At 41.2% G+C, this 19,727-nt stretch overlaps 1 protein-coding gene across 2 annotated transcripts in view; it reads left to right on the top strand.

Moving 5' to 3' along the window:
• FAM81A (family with sequence similarity 81 member A) overlaps positions 1–19,511 on the top strand; it is a 78,274-nt gene extending 58,763 nt beyond the window's left edge. For both annotated transcript variants that reach the window (XM_055320042.1, XM_055320043.1), the window contains exons 5-9: positions 532–661; positions 2,576–2,682; positions 9,137–9,272; positions 10,909–11,104; positions 14,127–19,511. In XM_055320042.1, the coding sequence (XP_055176017.1) occupies positions 532–661; positions 2,576–2,682; positions 9,137–9,272; positions 10,909–11,104; positions 14,127–14,251 (694 nt within the window). In that variant the 3' untranslated portion in view covers positions 14,252–19,511. The remainder of the gene's footprint in view (positions 1–531; positions 662–2,575; positions 2,683–9,136; positions 9,273–10,908; positions 11,105–14,126) is intronic.
• The last annotated feature ends 216 nt before the right edge of the window (positions 19,512–19,727 follow it).

The following is a 19,727-nucleotide window of genomic DNA, read 5'->3' as shown; positions in this document are numbered from 1 at the left end:
TGCCAAGTTTTAAGGCCCAAGGAGCAGAGCAGCCTCACTGCAGCTTAGACAACCTGCACAGCCTTCTCCTGTTCTGGACCCCACTCAAAGCATACAACCTCATAGGCAATGCAGTAAAAGGTTTGGAGCAGTTCTTTGAAATGTGGTAGAAGTTGCCTCTGAGATCCAAAGAAGACCCAAAGCACTTGAAAGGATGGAGGTGGTACCAAAGAGTGACAGGCCACATCCAGCACATCATGTAAGCCTCTCGTCATTGGGCTCTCACTGCACGTTCAGTTTTGTACTTATGAAAGGCTTCGCAGAGCCTTTCCTACTTTGATGGTCACATTCCTACTCTTATTAAGCAACACCCCTGTGGTTTAACTTAAAAACCATAATGAGGGTAGCTCTCTGTATTCATTTGAACTTCGTGTAAAATAATCAGTCGTCATAGTACAGTTTTGTTGAGTGGGGTCATGCATTTTACAGTATGTCAAGAGGCCTCAGTGCTTGTTTTTAAACTTTAATAAGAGTTAGCTTTGTTATTTTCAGATGTGATGCCAGCATAGCCAGACTCTCTGCAGAGCACAAAACAACTTACGAAGGGCTCCAGCACTTGAACAAAGAACAGCAGGCGGCCAAACTTATCTTGGAGACGAAAATCAAAGACGCAGAGGGACAGGTATGGCCTATTTCAGGTAGCCTTTTTAAAGTAGGTAATTTGTGTTAGCTAAGAATAACGTGGTTTGGAGAAACCAGCGTGGGCACCCAGTATGTGCCATTCTTTTCCTTGCTTCTTCCTTTCCTCTGTTTCCCTGCAGTGGCCCTACAAGAGTATGGCAAGCAAAGCACCAAGATTTTTGGTACAATCCTAATTTTATTTTTTTTAGATTTTTTTTACTTGCTTATTAATGAGAGACAGAGAGAGAGAGAGAGAGAGAGAGAAAGAGAGAGGCAGAGATACAGGCAGAGGGAGAAGCGGGCTCCATGCAGGGAGCCCGATGTGGGACTTGATCCCGGGTCTCCAGGATCACGCCCTGGGCTAAAGGCAGCTAAACCACTGAGCTATCTGGGCTGCCCACAGTCCTAATTTTAAAGATTCTTTTCCCTCATTCCTAAAACAATTAATATATTTCAGAAATTCTAAATTATAGCTCCAAAACTACTCCTGGCATAGGGTAAATGATCAGACTTTTCTTTTATATGCTCCTTGTCCCAATTTTTGGTTCAGAAAATAGTCACTGTACTGGACCTCGTGCTACTTCATCACAGTCTGTTGTGGGAAAGAACTCAGACAAAGCTAGAAGGTAGGCTGGCTGGTGAATTTCAGAGTATTCCACCTTGAAATTCACAGATCAATTTCATAAAGCAAAACTTTTGGCATTTCACAGTTTGCTTTTGGTCACTTTAAAGTTTCCCTTTGCCATAAAGGGGCCTGACTTCTAAGATTTGCCCCACAGTATCTGCCCTACTTGCCATTATTCATGTAAAGAGAGACCATTCCAGTAAAATGGGGCATCTGGTCAATCTATTGGATTAAAAGTACTTGTGTCCAAAATAGATTCAATAAAAATCTAAATCTACTTACGTGAAAAACACAGATACTATAAAGCCATGAAAAAGAAAACAACAAAACAACAAGTCTAGTAATTTTTTTTCAAAGAATGAGGATAGAATGATCACATCAGAAAATAAATGCTTAGGAAATATTAAGCTTCCCAGTAGCCACACCAAGTAAAATACATATAGAAATCTATAAAAAAAGACATACTTTTTCTTTGTTCTGGATCTAATAGATACTTGTTCCATGAATTTCTTTGTTTTGTATTTTTTTAAGATTTATTTATTTATTCATGAGAGACACAGACTGAGAGAGAGAGGCAGGGACATAGGCAGAGGGAGAAGTAAACTCCTCGCAGGGAGCCTCATGTGGGACTCAATCCCGGATCCTGGGATCACGATCCAGGCAGGCACCCAACCACTGAGCTACCCAGGCGTCCCCATGAGTTTCTATATAAGGAACATTGAACATCATAACTTTTGCCACAAGTAAACACATTTCATATAGGACTAGTTATATATTAAATTTTAGTAGAAAGATAAGGCAAGGGGGTAGATAGTGAAAAAAAGGAGTAGGAGGGATATAATTTACAAATTCTATTTTCTGGTGACTCAACTTGATAGGGAGGTATATCTGGGACCTTAATGGTATTTGTAAATGATGAGGGTTCCATTCTCTGTGACTAGCCGGCACATTTGTGGTAGAAATTCCAAGGTAAAAAATACCAAACAAACTGTATCTTGTGCCAGTAGGTGGACATAGTGGTCCCGGGCAGGAAGTAGGCTTGCTCAGCAGAGAACTATAAAGTTAAGTACTCAGAGTGTAATGAATATTTTAGCAGTGCTCCTGGTCCTGATTTTTGATGAGAGTGTATGATAGGAAATGGAAGTGGAAAGACAAAGTAAGCTCCTAAATGAATTGATTAAATTATATCGAACCTTAATGTCATGAACTAGAATATAGCTTACTAAATGTTATCTGAGATTACCTCTGAGAAAATGAGATGTGATATTACAAGCAAAGCTTCTTTCACAGATTTCTCAGCTTTTGAACAGAGTGGACTTGTCAATATCAGAGCAAAGCACCAAACTGAAGATGTCCCACAGAGACAGTAACCACCAGCTTCAGCTTTTGGATACGAAGTAAGTAGTCAACTTACAAACTTCTTTTTTTGGTTAAAGTTCTGGAGAAGCCTATTCAGTAGTACAGCTTTCTGCCTCTTCATTTTTATTTATTGAACAAAACAAAGTGAAAACAATAATGGAAGTTAAGAGGAAAAAATTTCCTTGTTGCCTATTGCCACTTTACATTCTCCTTATTATTGTTTTTAGTTGTTAGATAATTATCTATTCATTCAGTAAATATATGTTGAGTGCTGAGGATCCGGAAATTAAGAAAAACAGGCTCTTTTCCTATCCTTGTGAAGTTTATAGTCTAGGGAGTTGATGAGCATTAATCAAATACGGACTCGAGTGTCAGCTATATTACTGCTAATGGTGATTATTGCTTTGAAGGAAAGGTACATGGTTGTGGTAGGCTGAATAATAGTCCCCCAAATATCACCACATCCTAGTCTCTGTGAATATATTACCTTAGATGGCAAAAAGGCACTTTGCAGATGTGATTAAGGATTTTTTAAAAGATTTTATTTATTTATTCATGAGAGACAGAGAGAGAGAGGAGAGAGAGAGAGAGAGAGGCAGAGACATAGGCAGAGGGAGAAGCAGGCTCCATGCAGAGAGCCCAATGTGGGACTGGATCCCAGGATCACGACTTGAGCTGAAGGCAGACGCTCATCCACTGAGCCACCCAGGTGCCCCATGATTAGGAATTTTAAGATAGGTAGATTACTCTGGGTTACCAGGGAGATCCGATGTAATCCCTGGATTGTCTCCAAGAGGGAGGCAGGACAGGCAGAGTCATGAGAGAAGAGCATATGATGATGGAGGAAGAAAAAAGAGTGATGTCTTTGAAGATGAGGCAGGGAAGAGGACACAAGCCATGAAACACAGGTGGCCATGAGCTATGGAAAACAGCAAGGCAATGATTCGTCCCAGAGAGCTTCCAGAAGGAACCACCTCTTCTCGCACTTCTATTTTAGTCCAATCAAACTGATTTTAGAAGTCTGACCTCCAGAACAAGAATAAATGTGTTGTTTTAAGCCATCAAATTTGGGGGTAAATTGTCCCCACAGCCACAGGAAGCTAATATAGTGGCAATCTGAGAGTGAGGCCTGGATGTAGGGCCTCCTTCCTCAGGAGGCAATGCTTGACATAAGAGCTGAAGAATGAATGGAATTTCCTAGGTAAAGAGTTGGGTAAGAACATCTGGGATGGAGGAGTGTGGCATCCCAGAAGCTGCAAGATGGCCAAGGTGGCTAGAACAGAAATGGAGGGGAAACGAGGGCCGGAGAGGAGGCGGACTTGCAGCAGGGCCTTGTAGACCATGTGCGGGGCTTCTGTCTCTGGCCTTAGCTCAGTGAGGAGCCACTGGAGGGTTTGAGGCATATGGGGTGATAGAATAAGATTTGTATATTATTTTTAAATGGACTTGATACAATTGGAAAATGGATCACAAGGGGCTGAAGCAGAGGTGGGAACATCAGTTGGGGGCATTGCTGCAGCAGTGTAGGTGGGAGAGGTATGCACTAGTGTGAGCTATCCAGTGGGCACCCTATGATTGTTATATTTTCCCATTTTGTTATAGTGATGCTTTAAACTGTACTTGCCCACAGTAAAACACATCATCTGCCCTTCTGCTCAGTCACAAAACCATGCATCTTTTCCTATCATGAATCTTTATGAGCTTTGCATTTTCCTGCCAAAGCAGAGCCAGTAGTCACTATATATGTGTATGTGTGTGTACATGTGTATGGATGAGTGTGTATATATACATATGCATATACATTTGTGTATATATGTATATATTTGACTTAATATATTTTTTAAAGATGATTTCAGTGCAGATCTGTGTTAGGGATTTGTGGAAATTTTAAATTAATCATTCTCATGGTTCTTACATCTCATCGTACCATAATTTAATGCTGTTTTAGGGTGGTTGCTGAGTTAACAGGAATTCTCTTATGGAAAGCATGTTTCTTTTCCTCTAATTATCTGTATTTATGTAATCGTTATGTCACCACTTCTCATAGATCCTACAAGCTTGCCAAGTACTGAAAAATCTCTTCAATACTCTTCTTTCTATCACAGAGGAAAAAAAATAAACATCTTGGTATTTTTTCCTCTGTAAATTACTTCCTTAGGAGATATTACTAGTCAGCAGACATGAACATCTTTATTTTTCTTCCTACAAAATTTAAAGTCTAGAAGTCTAGACACAAAGGCAGTTCACAGGGAAGAGGCAGCAAAGCCTGGAGCAGAAGGTCGATTGGAGACCCAGTAGGTAAAACCCTGGTTGGTGAGCTAGGGAAAAAGCCCATTCCACAAAGAGAGCCTAGGAAAACTCACCTGTCTAAATCTTGGCTCTAAGTAAAGACGTAAAAGATATTCCTTGAAAATCCAGGACAACAATCCAGCAATTTATTTATTTATTTATTTATTTATTTATTTATTCATCATTCATTCATTCATTCATTCATTCATTTAAAAAAAAATAAGCTCTACACCCAACAGGGCTTGAATTCATAACCCCGAGATCAAGAGTCATATGCTCTACCTACTGAGCCAGGCAGCTGCCCCCACAAAATAGCCTTTATATCGCTTCAGAGGTAGAATTCACATTACTCAAGCAACTTGAAAACCACAGTGGATAATTAAATCTTAGAATGATCCTGTTTGGTGGTGGCCTGAGATGCATGATATAAACAAATGCAAATAGTCTTCAAGGCTTCCCACAGGCAGATGAAGTTCCAAGGAACACCAGCATAGAATCAGAAATTGTAAAACAAAACAAGGAAAAAAAGCTACATAAGCGATAGAGTCAAAAGAAACAGGAAAAAGTGGAATCAGACGTCTAACTACTGCATATATGGGAATTATTGTATAAAATAAGTATATGTGTGTGTACATATGTTTGTATGGGATGTATATGTATTGTGGGTACACACACACACACACACACATACACACACACATTTTGAAAGTATGACTAAGGAATGAGAGATTATAAAAAATGATTAGCTGGAGTTGAAAACAACCAAAGAGAACTTCTAGAAAATATAATAATTGAAGATAAAAACTGTAGCCTCTGGCCACACCTGACTAGGTGACTAGGGAGCCGGAATAGTGACCCCAGGCAGCCTTGGGGCACACCCCACAGTACTTCACAGCTGCAGAGCCCAGCTGACAGCTCCGTCTGGCAAGCGGAGCCCAGACTGCTCCCACCTATTTGTTGAGCACTGCCTGCAACCTCACTCAAGCAGGGAACTCAGCCAATAATCCCTCCCAAAAACAGAACATAGCCTAAGGCCCTATCTAACCGTGAAGTCCATGCCATGATGCTCCCTAATCACAGAACACAGCTCCCAGCCCCACCCAGCTGTGAAGTCCAGCTGCTGGCCCCACCTGACCAGGGAGCCTAGCCAGTACCTCCCTCAGTAGTGCAGCACTACTCCGAGCCCGCCCAACCATAGAGCATAGCCTGAGGCCTGATTGTGAAACCAGCTGAGCTTGGAAGTTGGCCAGTAGCAACATCTGTCTGGGAAGCACAGCTTGGGATCCCACTCAATTGGGTGCAATTGTGGAGGTCAGCTGGCAGCCCTTAATCATGGAGGCCAAATAGCAGCACTGCCTAAGCCAGGGAACACAGTTTGAGACCTCAGCCAACTAGAGGTAATTGCCCAGTGCAGTTAGTGGCTCTGTTTGATCATGTAGCCTAGCCCAGCACCCCCACCTGGCCAGGGACCCCAGCCAGCAGCCCTGCTTGAATGCAGAGCCCAGCAAGTAGGCCCATCTGACTGGGAGACCAACTAGAGTTTCCTCCCACTCCTTGATTTCAGAGCATAAGAAGAAGCCCTGTCCAACCAGAAACCTAACAAGCATGTATAGAACTTCCCATCCAACTGTAACAGAATCCAATACTCTTAAGTACACAGAGGATATTCTCTAGGATAGCTCACATGTTAGGTCACAAAACAAGGCTTAAAAATTAAAGAAGATCAAAATCATATCAAGTACCTTTTCTGATCACAGTGGCATGAAACTGGCAATCAATAAAGGAGGAAAATTGGAAAATACACAAATATGTGGAAATTAAGACACGAATAACAGATGGGTCGAAGAAAATCAAAAGGGATAAATTTAGAAAATCTTGAAATAAATGCAAATAGAAACAGATATACCAAAACTTAGGGGATGCAGCCAAAGCACTTTTATGAGGAAAGTTTGCAGTAATAAATGTCTACATTAAGAAAAAGGAAAGACCTTGAATAAGCAACCAAATTTATACCTCAAGGAATTAGAAAACAAAGGATAAACTAAGCACAAAGGTAGAAGAAGGAAGGAAATAATTAAGATTAGGCTAAAACTAAATGAAATAGAACATAGTAAACAATATAAAAACAGTGGGAAAAATTAATTAAACTAATTGTTGGGGTTTGTTTTTTTTCTCTTTTTGAAAGATAAACCACATTGACAAAATTTTAGGCAGACTAATCCAGAAAAAAAAGAAGACTCAAATAAATAAAATTATAAATGAAAGAAGCGGCATTATAACTGATACCAGAGAAATTCAAAGGAGCGTAAGAGACTACTATGAAGAGTCATATGCCAACAAATTGAATAACTAGAAGGAATGGATAAATTCCTGGAAATATAGAATCTATCAAGACAGAATCAGGAAGAAACAGAAAATGTGAATAGACCAATAACAAGTGAGGAGATTGAATCACTAATCAAAAACCTCCCAACAAAGAAAAGCCCAGGACTAAATGGCTTCATGGATGAATACCACCAAAATTTAAAGGAGAATTAATGCCAATCATTCTCAAACTCTTCTAAAAAATTAAAGAGGAGGAAACACTTCCAAATTCATTTTACAAATCCAGCATTACCCTGATACCAAAGACAGGCCAAAGATGAACATAGATGTAAACATTCTCCACAAAATGCTAGCAAACCAAATTCAACAGCAAATTAAAAGGATCATACACCATGATCAAATGGGATTTATCCTTGGGATGCAAGGATGGTTCAATATATGCAAATCAATAAATGTGAGACACCACATTAACAAAATGAATGATTTAAAAAATCATATGATTATCTCAACAATGTGGAAAAAGCATTTGACAAAATTGATATCCTTTTTGGGATTAAGACTCCCAACAAGTTGGGTATAGGAAGAATGTATTTTGACATAATACAGGCCATATATGACAAGCCCACAGATAATATCTACTCATCAGTGAAAAGCTGAAAGCTTCTCTAAAATCAGGAACAAGGTGGAGGGTGCTCATTCTCCCCACTTCTATTGAACATAGTACTGGAGGTCCTAGCCAGGGCACTTAGGCAAAAAAAAAAAAAAAAAGGAATAAAAGGCATCCAAATCTGAAAAAGAGAAGGAAAATTATCCGTTTACAGATGTTATGATCTTATAGAGAGAAACTCTAAAGACTATATCAAAATACTGTCAGAATAAGTGAATGCATTAGAGTTGTGGTGCTCTGTGGACAGTCTTCCTGGTCAGGCAGGAGCTGCAGGCTGAGCTCCACAGTTGGGTGGAGCTGCAGGCTTGCGTGGCTTCCAGCCCAGGTAAGGCCCAGAAGCTTCTTTTATAGTAGCATGACCCAGGAAGTTGTACCTGCTACTCTTGCATGTGTCCCATTGCCTGAGTTAGTCATATGGCCACACCTACCTGCAAGAGAGGCTGGGGATGTAGTCTCTGGTCAGCCAGCCATGGACACAGCTCACATCTGAGGATTTCTTAATAGGAAAGAAGAGAAAAACAGATATAGCAGATAATTAGGATCTTATACCACAGTGTCCATTTTATTATTACTATTATTGTTTAAGTCATATGTTCTTTCCTACTTTTATTCCATTTCATAATAAAATTAATATGAAAGTAATGAAGGGGAAGTAGCAGTGTGGAGTGTTATTTCAAGGTATTTGGAAAGGGTGAGGACCGGCGGAATGGAGGGTGGTTTTCTTTCAATTTTCTTTTTGGTTTAATTTAGGAAATATCTGCATGGGGCAAGAGCAATTTTGATAACATTCAAGAGAAAGGTAGCCAGGCTCCGGGCCTGGGAGATAACAGGGAAAATGAGGAAGAGCCTGGGGAAAGGGAGGAGGCTAGAAGGGTGTTCTCTGAGGTAGGAGCACTGGGGACCCTGTGAAGGCAAAGATGAGCACCTGGGTGGCCATGTGTCACCGTTAACACCTCAACACCCACCCCATCGGCTCTTCACTGGTAGGAAGTGTCATCAGGTGCCTGTCCATTGTATACTCCTTCCCTGCCCCCTAGCCCCACCCCCAGTTTAGTGCTAAGGGCAATTCTAAGGGAAGATAAGCTTGTAATTCTAAGGAAGCCAAGGTTCATGATGACACGTTTATGAGAAATTTGATAGCTGGAGACTGACGTTGTGTGATATAACTTTATAGTTGTTTTACATCTAACTTGCTAATTTTCTGATTTTAGATTTAAAGGGACGATTGAGGAACTCAGTAATGAGATTTTATCTGCACGGAATTGGTTGCAACAGGAACAAGAACGGATAGAGAAAGAACTCTTACAGAAAATTGATCAGCTTTCCTTGGTTGTGAAGGAAAACAGTGTAGGTATCGATGTATAGTGTGTTCCAGTGAAGGTGTTCGGGGGAGGCGGGGGTGGGGGGTAGGGAGTGCGGCTGCGATGTTTATGAATAATCCTAGTAACTCAGCATTGATTCATTTAGCACCACCTTAAGCTGTTCAGCTGTTTCTTGCCTTAGAATCCCTCCTTTCTCTGTATTCGTTTATAAGGAGAGCACTTGGACTTCTTTTAGTTAACAAAAGGCTAAGCAGAAAATTTCAGCACTTTCAGCTAAGAAGCATTTAAAGCAAGGCCTTCATGAACCAAATTGTCCGCTTGCATTTCTAAATAAAACTAACTACAAATGTCATCCCAGTTTGGTTGAATTTCATCATCTGGAATACACAGTGTGGACTAGGTTCTTCCCGCTGGGCCCCTCTGCTACGCTAGAACCACAGGATGTGGAGTCACGGGGCAGCACGTCAACATCTACCGTTTTTTTTTTCTCTGTTTTCCTTCTCTTTTTACCCCCCTCTCCCAGGGGACTACGGTTTGCAGCACTGTTCAAAAGCCATCAAGAAAGCCTTGCATGTAGAGTATTCTGAACCAGTAGATTCTCAAATTGGTATTTGGCAAGCAAATATGTATACATATTTTTTTTTTTGGTTTGGTAATTTAGCCTGACCATCTTCCTCTCTCTTCTCTTTTCACTGCTTCCTCCTATTGGGCTTTGATGGAGCAGAAGTATCTGGTGCAGTTTGCATCTCTGATTCTGCTGTGTCGCAGTGCGGAGCAGCTCTCAATGCAGACTGCACTGTACAACATTGAGAGAGCTAGATCATGCAATAGCCCACTTACAGCTCAGTGTTCATAGTCTTGTCCTCCAAAGCTCACCTGTAGATGCAGATTCCCATAAAAACCAGGCATGTTGGAAAGAAAAGGAAAGGAAAGACAATATTTAATGTTTCAAATATTTAAGTGTTCTTTCATATATTATCAGATCTGATTGATTTACTTAGATTCATACTACTCCATTTGTAGGCTTCTGTGTCTTTGGATCACTGTTTATTTTCTCTGTGGATTGGTGAATAAGTGATAGGAAACCCCAAGATAATAGTAGCTTTCATTAGATAGCATCTTATTTCTCTTTCACATAAAAGCTTTCGGGGGGGGGGTAGGGAATGCAGGGCTGATGTGGTAACTTCTCAGTCCTCAGCAACCCAAGATTCTTCTGGCTTAATTCCCTGCCAATTCTAGAGTGATCCTTGTTCTCATAGTTCAGGATGACCACTAGCGCTCCAGTCATTACGTCTGAATTCCAGGAACAGAAGGAAGACACAAGGGGTGAGGATATGCCTCAGATACCTTTTTAGCTTCTCCTAGCAGAGAAGCCACATACCCTTCTACTTACATCTCATTGGCCAGAACTTCATCTTTATGGCCACACTAAACTTAGGAGACAGCCGAAAATGTAGTCTTAACTCTGGGTGAGCTTACCCCCTCCTGGAAATCGGAGGTCTGTTAAAGAAACGGGAGAGTGGATGTTAAGAGCGAGCAACAAGCCACCTTCGCGGTTCTGTCCCCTGCAGATGGTTGTTAAATGATAAGATGACTGATGCGGGTGCAGGACAGACTTTCCTTTTGGAGTAACCAGGTACAATTCTTCTCACCAATCTCAGGGAGCCAGTGAAAGGGACATGGAGAAGAAGCTCAGCCAGATGTCAGCCAGGCTGGACAAAATAGAAGAGAGTCAGAAGAAGAACATGGAAGTGCAGAGAACAAAACAAGAAGAGGAGAGGGTGCATGGGCGCATCAGCAAGCTGGAGTTACAGATGAATGAGGATATGAAGGAGATGAAGGCAGAAGTTGATGCTGGTAGGCCACAAAGCGAACCACCCTCGTGGGTCATTTTCAGTGTGATCCGAAAACCAGTTGATGAGCCCACCCCCTGCCACTCCCTGTGAGCCTGGCTGATGAGAATCACGGAGAAATGTCCTTAGGTGATTTTCTAAGTAGCTGTGCTGTAGTGAACTGAAGTGTCATTTCAATTCCAAGTACACAGAAAGCCACCCAAGGGACAGGCACACAGATGAAAACTGCTCAGCTTGCACGGGATGTGCACTTTCTCTGGTGCCACCTGTGGGTTCGTTTCTGTTCATAGCCATGATTGGCAGGTCTCAGAAATGAACCTCTATCTTTGAGGGGCTCCTGAAGGCTTATTTCAAGTGGAGGCTGGTTGGTTATGGTCGGGAAAGACAAGACAGTCTTCAAGTGTGATGAGGGGGACCACCTTATCTCCTAGCTCCCTCCAGTTCTAGAATTCCATCATTTTCTTCTGCAAAATCATTCTACTTTGGCCACGTGGAAATAAGAGTAGTCAGTTATCCCAAGAAAAGTTCTGTTGTTACCACCAAAAAGTTTTTTATTTTATTTACATAGACACTATGAAGTCACGATTAAATTTACGCATTGAAGAACTTCGGAAGATAAAAATGAATTTTCTTTCTTTTTTTCTTGGGGCTGTTAGAATATGGTATGTGAATATTTCATCAGTGTTTAACTCTGTATCATTTAATTCCCTGGGTGGGTTTGTTCCCATCCTATTCAACGTGCCATTGAGGTGGTTAATATTAAGTCCCTCAAAAGAAGGGCGTATGAGCCTCTTAAAAATAAAAATATTTACTTTTTCTCTTTCTAAAACCAATATATTTATTAATGGAAAATAAGAAAGCACAAAATATTTTTTAAAATACTCATAACTCCTCTCACCCAGAGGTCATCTTTATATATATCATTTTATACATATATGATTTATATGTGCTTTTTCAAGTGAAAGCTCATGCCATATGTGATGACTTGTCATCTATTCTTTTATATGTTGTATCTTTCTATTCAATAAGAACATTATTTTTCATAAATAATATTTATTACTTAGATGACATGAATTGTCAGGAAACTTTTCTGAGAGAAAATTCTTTTTTTCCTCTAAAGATTTGTTTACTTTTAGAGAGAGAAAGAGAGTGAGTGGGAGGGGCAGAGGGAGGAAATCTGGAGCAGACTCTGTCCTGAGCACGGAGCCCGACTCAGCTTGATCCCATGACCTTGAGATCATGTCCTGAGCCGAAATGCAGAGTTGGACATTGAACCAACTGAGCTACCCAGGCACCCCTGAGAGAGAATTCTAAACTTGCTAGTGCAGACAAGACCGTTTAAACTTAAAAACCCATAGAGGGGTTGCCCGGGTGGCTCAGCGGTTGAGCGTTTGCCTTTGGCTCAGGGCGTGATCTCGGAATCCCAGGATCGAGTCCCACATCAGACTCCTTGCGTGGAGCCTGCTTCTCCCTCTGTCTGTGTCTCTGCCTCTCTCTATGTGTGTGTCTCTCATGAATAAATAAATAAAATCTTAAAAAAAATAAAACCCATAGAAATACAGAATAATATGAAATGCTCTTTTGATGGAGAATTTTTTCCTTTTTTTTTTTTAAAGATTTTATTTATTTATTAGTGAGAGACAGAGAGAGGGAGAGAGAGAGAGAGAGAGAGAGAGAGAGGCAGAGACAGAGGCAGAGGGAGAAGCAGGCTCCATGCAGGGAACCTGATGTGGGACTCGATCCCATGACTCAGGATCATGTCCTGGGCCAAAGGCAGACGCTCAACCACTGAGCCACCCAGGCGTCCCAGGAATTTTTTCCTTTTGTTTTGCTTTTTATCTTGAAAATATTTTAAATTTAGAAAAAGTATAACAGTCCAGAAACTCTATACATCTTTCATAGAGATTAACCAATTGTTAACATTTTGGAAATTTGCTTAATCTCATTGTGTGATAGGAGTGTATGTGTGTGTAAATATAATTTATTTTCCTAAATCATTTGACAGAAAGTTGAAGTCATGATGCTTTTTTACTCCCTTATTATTTCAATCTATATACCCTAGGGACAGTGAGATTCTCTTAAATAACTATAGTCCAGTGCAATATTGAGGAATATTTTTTTAGTACTCAATTTTCAACTTTCACTACTGTTTCCTTAATGCAGACCTTTCCTGGTCTAGGTTCTATCCCCAAACCATACAGCATAGTTAGTTATCATGTTTCTTTATTTAGTATCTTTTTTTTTTTTTTAAGATTTTTATTAGGGATGCCTGGGTGGCTCAGTGGTTGAGGTCTGCCTTCAGCTCAGGGTGTGATCCCAGGTCCGGGATCGAGTCCTGTATCGGGCTCTCCACAGGGAGCCTGCTTCTCCCTCTTCCTGTGTCTCTGCCTCTCTGTGTGTGTCTCCCTGTGGAGAGCCTGATGTAGGACTTGATTCCAGAGCCCCGGGGGATCACGCCCTGAGCAGAAGGTACATGCTCAACTGCTAAGTCACCCAGGCGTCCCTATTTAGTGTCTTTTAATATGGATCAGTTCCTTGGTGCTGTTCCATCATTAAAGAACATAGGCCAGAGTTCTGTGGGATGTTGTGTCAGTTTGTGTCTGTCTGCTTCCTCTTACTAGATTCAGGTTGTGCATTTTGGACAGAAATGCCACAGAAGCGGCATGTCCCTCACTTATCGGGGATCCTTTCTCAGGGGTATGTGATGTTGGTTTCCAGGTATTGGTGCCATTGGCTTTGACCCCTTGGTTAAAGTGGTAGCTGCCAGATTTCCCCACTGTAAGAGTTCCCTTCCCCCTTTGTAATCAAATAGTAATCTGCAGGGAGATAATCCAAAACTGTGTTAACTATCCTGTTCCCTCTCAAACTTTTACTCCAGTGAAGTTTCAGCATCTAGTGGTAACCTTCGCCCAAGTCAACTATTATTCTGTGCAGTAGAATTTGACACAGCATTGTTTTTTTTTGTTTTGTTTTGTTTTGATTTGTTTTTTCATATTAACTCTGGTGAAATTTACCTCTTCCTAAAGGGTTTACAGCCATCTATGAAAGCATAGGATCCCTCAGGCAAGTTCTTGAAGCCAAGATGAAGTTGGACAAGGACCAGCTACTGAAGCAAATCCAGCAGATGCAGAAGCCAGAAGCTCCCCTGTGAAGGGAGCCAGGACCAGGACCTCAGAAGGGGTTTTGCCAGTGGGGCTAGAGCTGGATACCTCTGTAGCCAGGCTGTCACCGCATTCAGGATTGTTCTACTCATGGCGTGCATGTGCCAAGCAATGTTTTTTCATGGGTCTAAATGTTTACCTTGAGTCTCGAAAACACTTTCTTTAAAAGTATGAAGTACAATTTTTACCACTCTATTCCATTTCTCCAAATTCAATGGAATATCCTCCCTGCCCCTAGATTGGGAAAGGCTTCTATTCCCTTCATTTTATGAATGAAAAGACTTAACAACTTTCCTTCAATGCTTGACGCTCTAGCCAAGACTTTACTATTTTGAAAAATGTCATGGTGATTTTTTTTTAATTAAGAAACAAATGAATTGTCACAGGAATGTGTTGCTCCTCACCCTAAATTAAGAGAATGTCCTGGTAGATTAGAATTCAACCTTTTAGTCCATATTTGGATTTTATTACTGTTAATCTGTGCATTTCTTATATGGTTATCTTCTTGTAAATCTTCTGTCTTTTGTAGGGAGAAGGGATTTAACTTTTGGAAAACCACCCCCCCACACACACACATACCATTTATGTAATGAAAATAGCTTCAAAATTGATAAAACTGCCATAGACATTGCAAATTAAAATGGAAACTTAAGACAATTATCTAGATAATGCAAGGCACAATGTCTACATCAACCACCTAGTTATACCAGGTTTTAATATTGAAAACTTTTTTCAATTATCCACAGCCTGTATAGTGATAGCCATATATTTAATAATGGAATGGTGGTTAATAGTTTGTTTATTGCACAATTAATTGTTTGTTAATCATAATAGGATGTGAGAATTTTTCAGGCTTTATGATCTCTTCTCTAAATGTTTCCAAAATTGGCACAAAGTGCTAACTAAGGTTTATATACACTTATTGTAACTGTATTCTTGTGCCTTGGTTTTACCACGTCAATGCACTGTATCCTATAAAAGTTTTACAGACAAAATAGAAGGCATGATAATACATCAGAATTATGATGTAAAAATGGGATCCTATGTAATTTTTAAATGTTCTAAAAATTTTATCACTGTTAAGACATTGATCATTCAGTATTATTAATGAAATAGAAATTCATACTTTTGTATGGACAGAGAATCAAATTGATATTGCATTTATAACATTGTCAAGAAACTTTCATTTTGAGCAGCTTTGTAGATGATGGGTGTTTTCTTTTCAATCGCCATATTTGATTAATCATTGAAAATTGGCACCAGTGAAATTGTTCACCTGTGTATGTACAAACCAATGGTGAGACACACTGTTCTAAACTGTGAGGGTGCCCAAGAAAAGGAAAACAATTCTTTAAAAATTTAAAAAAAATTGTTTTTTGTTTGCCAAGGACTCAGGAAAATTAAAGCATTTTCTATTTTTAGGATAAATCATAAATGAGATATATAACTGGCTATTACTGTTTACCCATTTAAAATATGCTGCTAAAGTATATAATATTTTACCTTCAATGGCTGGACACATTTTTTTTTAATTTGGACCTGAGAAATCATATAAGGAATGTGTCATCCAACATATATTTCCTTATTTTGTCATAAATCTTTGCATCTCTATATAGGAAAACTATTTCCACTTAACAATGAAAAAACAAAGGTTCATGCTCTTTTCCAATCAGAAAGTGAATTTTTTTTTATGGTGGAGTAAACCGCATTTAACCCAGTTTTCCCTGTTGAAGCACAAGCCACAGCACAGAGAGTTATGCCCCCTCCAATGTCCTTCTCTGTGGTCTAGTGAGGAGGAAGAACCAGCATATGGGACTCCTGGGGAGAGCAGGACAGCTGGACTCGGGTCAGGGGGTGACAGGAACAGGTGGCGGTTGGCTGTCCACTGAAATTGCTCAGGTGCTTCTGATGCTGCCAACCTGCTGTCATGAGCTCCAGCAGGGGTTCTCCACTCTGGCAACATGTTGGAGTCACCTGGGGAGTTCAGAAAGCTACCAGTGCCCAGGCTGTCCCCTTGACCAACGAAGCCAGAAACTCTGGGAGGTGGGACACAGGACAGGCATCAGTAGGTACCAGAGGCCCCAGGGGGATGTCAGAGGCTGCTGAGGTTGTAAGCCACTGAGCTACAGAGTACTCTTATGACCAAAGTTTAAAAGAGGATCAGCTTCCACGTTCTTTCCTTTACCAGAAATTTGCAATAAAAAGAATAGAATTTCCAAATAAATGTGGCACATAATTTTTAAACTTAAAAGTATTTTAGTGTGAGGCAACCGCCTGGGAACTGGAAAGTCATGAGGAGCTGCTCCTTCTGTGGGTTTCCCAGGCTGCGGTGCCTTCTCACTTCTGGAATAATGCCAGTGGGCAGTTGCCAGTGTGTGCACTGTGCACCTGTGCTGCTGCTAACCTGGTGTGTGTTCCCTTGTTTCATTGTAGCAACAAGTACTATTCGCTTCTCCATTTTACAGATGAGAAAAATGGGTCGCCTAAAGGTTGGGCAACTTACCCTCAAATCCTGCAGCTAATAAGTGGGATCCATGATTCACACCAGGCAGCCTACTTCCCCAGTTTGGGCAACCAGTATGCCACTATCCTACCTCTAAAGAGGCATCCTTGCTTCCCATGTAACGGACTCATCAGGCCACCAACTGCAGCCCCCTCTCTACATGATCTTACAGCTCTACCATCTGAGTCCTTTTGCTTTTTAATGTCCCAGTTCCAAACACCTAAAAGAGGCACCTTAGTAGCTTCACTTGGGTCAGATGTCTTCCTCTGGTTTATCCGGAGGCAAGAGAGGTGGGGCCAGTTGGTGACACAGGACTGTAGGGTCCCAGGCATTTCATGCCCTGTGCTTAGGCTGTCCTAGGCAGTGGACTGTGGTTCTGTGTATTGGGAGGTGAGTCATGTTGGGTGACTACAGAGCAGAACAGACGAATGATTCCTTCTAAACTCTGGTTATCCCACTTGGCTCTCAGTCTGAAAAAAACCCAGAAACCACCTATGACATCCTGGAAACTCAGTGGTAACTATACGGAGTTCTTCTGTCACTGCCCTCTTCTAGCTGTGTGATCTTGGGCAGTTCCCTTAACCTTTCTGAATCCGTTTTCTCATCTGCAGAATGGAAATTATAATTGTTTAAAAGAGGCAGCTAGGTTATAATTTTTGAAATGCTGAAGTAGTTAATGTAATATTGGGTATTAAATGGTCAAATATAGGGTATGGAAGGGAAGATCCTGGTGGTATAACATAGCAAGTAAATGGGAGGGGTCCATGTTTTGGTTCAAAGCATCCTATTACCTGCTGGGATCATTTATGGGAAGTGACTCTAACCTCCAAGAACGTATCCCAGCCTGAAACACAGAAGAGCAGTAGAGCCTGGATGAAGAGATAAGTAGCCAGGACCAGAATCAGGATAGTCCTTGAAAGTGGGGGAGCTCTGGCCAGATCCTCAGGCTAGTCAGGCTTATCTCGAGCAGGCGTGGCTTCCCCAGGACTGAGCCTAGGATGAGGTGCGTCCACTGAGGGGCCAGTGTTGACAGGGCTGCAGTGGGTGGGATCAGACCCAGAAGGTAGAAGCAATGAATAAGCAAACGTGGTATATACATACAATGGAATACTATAGCAAGGAAATCCTGACACATGTTATAGCATGGAGGACTCTCGAGGGCATTTTGTTTAGTGAAATAAGCAAGTCACCGAAGGACAAATGTTGTATGATACCACTTATATGAAGAACATAGAAGAGTCAAATTCATAGAAACAGAGTAGTATGATAGTTGCCAGAAGCTTGGGGGTGAGGTGGGGAATGGGGAGCTAGTATCAAATGGGTACAGAGTTTCAGCTGGAGAAAAGGAAAAATTTCTGAAGATGGATGGTGGTGATGGTTGCAAACAATGTGAATGAACTTAATGCACTTAATGTGCTTAATGACACAATGTACCTTAATGTACTTAATGACACAGAACCATACGTTTAAAAAGGATTAAGGATGCCTGGGCAGTGCAGTTGGTTAAGTGTCCAACTCTTGGGTTCAGCCCAGGTTGTAATCTCAGGGTTGTGAGACCTAGCCCCATATTGGGCTCTGTGCTCAGTAGGGAGTCTGATTAAGACTCTCTCTCCCTCTCCCTCTGCCCTTCCCCTCTGTGTGCTCTCTCTCTCTCTAAAATAAATAAATCTTTAAAAAAATGGTTAAACTAGGGGTGCCTGGGTAGCTCAGTCGGTTAAACATCTGACTCTTGGTTTCGGCTCAGGTCGTGATCTCAGGGTCCAGGGATTGAGCCCCTTGAGACAGGCTCTGTACTCAGCAGGGAGTCTGCTTAAGACTCTCTCTCCCTTCCCTCTCCCTCTGCCCCTCCCCTCCAAATAAATCTTTAAAAAAAAGATATATGTACATTTTGCTAGTTAACCATTTTTATTTAAAAAATTTTTAAAGACCATTTTAGAGAGAGAGAGCACATGTGTGAGTGGGGGGAGGGGCAAAAGGAGAGGGGGAGAGAGAGAGAGAGGCAGACTCCCTGCTGAGCGCAGAGCCTGACACAGGGCTCGATCCCACGGCCCTGAGATCACGACCTGAGCCAAAATCAAGAGTCAGATGCTCAATGGACTGAGCCACCCAGGCACCCCAAAATGTACATATGTCTTACAAACAACAAAACAAAAGAAATGGATTTCTTAGCCTTCCAGTTGACCCTTCAGATGAGACTGCAGCCCTGGCAGCTTTACTGCACCCTCCTGAGAGATGTTGAACTAGAGGTGCCCAGCTAAGCCATGCCCACACGTCTGACCCAAAGAAACTGTGAGATGATAAGTATTTGTTGTTTGAAATTGCTACATTTTGGGGTAATCTGTTATATGTAGCAATAGAAAACTGATGCACTGGCACTGGGTAATTTTGACACAACTGTTTTGTGGAAATACATATTTCTTGTGCTACAAATGACATGTTCACATATATAATCTCAGTTAATACATTTTCTGAGCAGGACATGATCTTAACAACTTATACTGAATGGCATATATACCTTATCTCATTTAATCTTTGTAATTACCCTATTTGGTGTGTACTATTATTTCCATTTTGTGGATGGAGCAGAGAGGGAACAGTTGAATGTTGACTAATATTACAGTTGACTCTTGACCAACACAGATTTGAACTGCTAAGGCCCACTTACATGTGGATTTTTTTTTTATAAATACAGTACTGTAAATGTATTTTCTCTTATGGTTTTCTTAATAAAATTTTTTTCTAGCTTACTTTGTTTTTTTTTTTTAAAGGTTTTATTTATTTATTCATGAGAGACACACACACACACACACACAGAGAGAGAGAGGCAGAGACACAGGCAGAGGGAGAAGCAGGTTCCATGCAGGGAGCTGGAATGCGGAACTCAATCCCGGGATTCCAGGACCATGCCCCTGGCCAAAGGCAGGCACCAAACCGCTGAGCCACCAGGGATCCCGCTTTGTTGT

This window comes from Nyctereutes procyonoides, unplaced genomic scaffold (assembly GCF_905146905.1).
Source record: "Nyctereutes procyonoides isolate TBG_1078 unplaced genomic scaffold, NYPRO_anot_genome, whole genome shotgun sequence".
Lineage (NCBI taxonomy): Eukaryota > Metazoa > Chordata > Mammalia > Carnivora > Canidae > Nyctereutes > Nyctereutes procyonoides.
The sequence above is the reverse complement of the archived record's forward strand: the minus strand, read 5'-3'. Positions and strand labels throughout refer to the sequence as shown.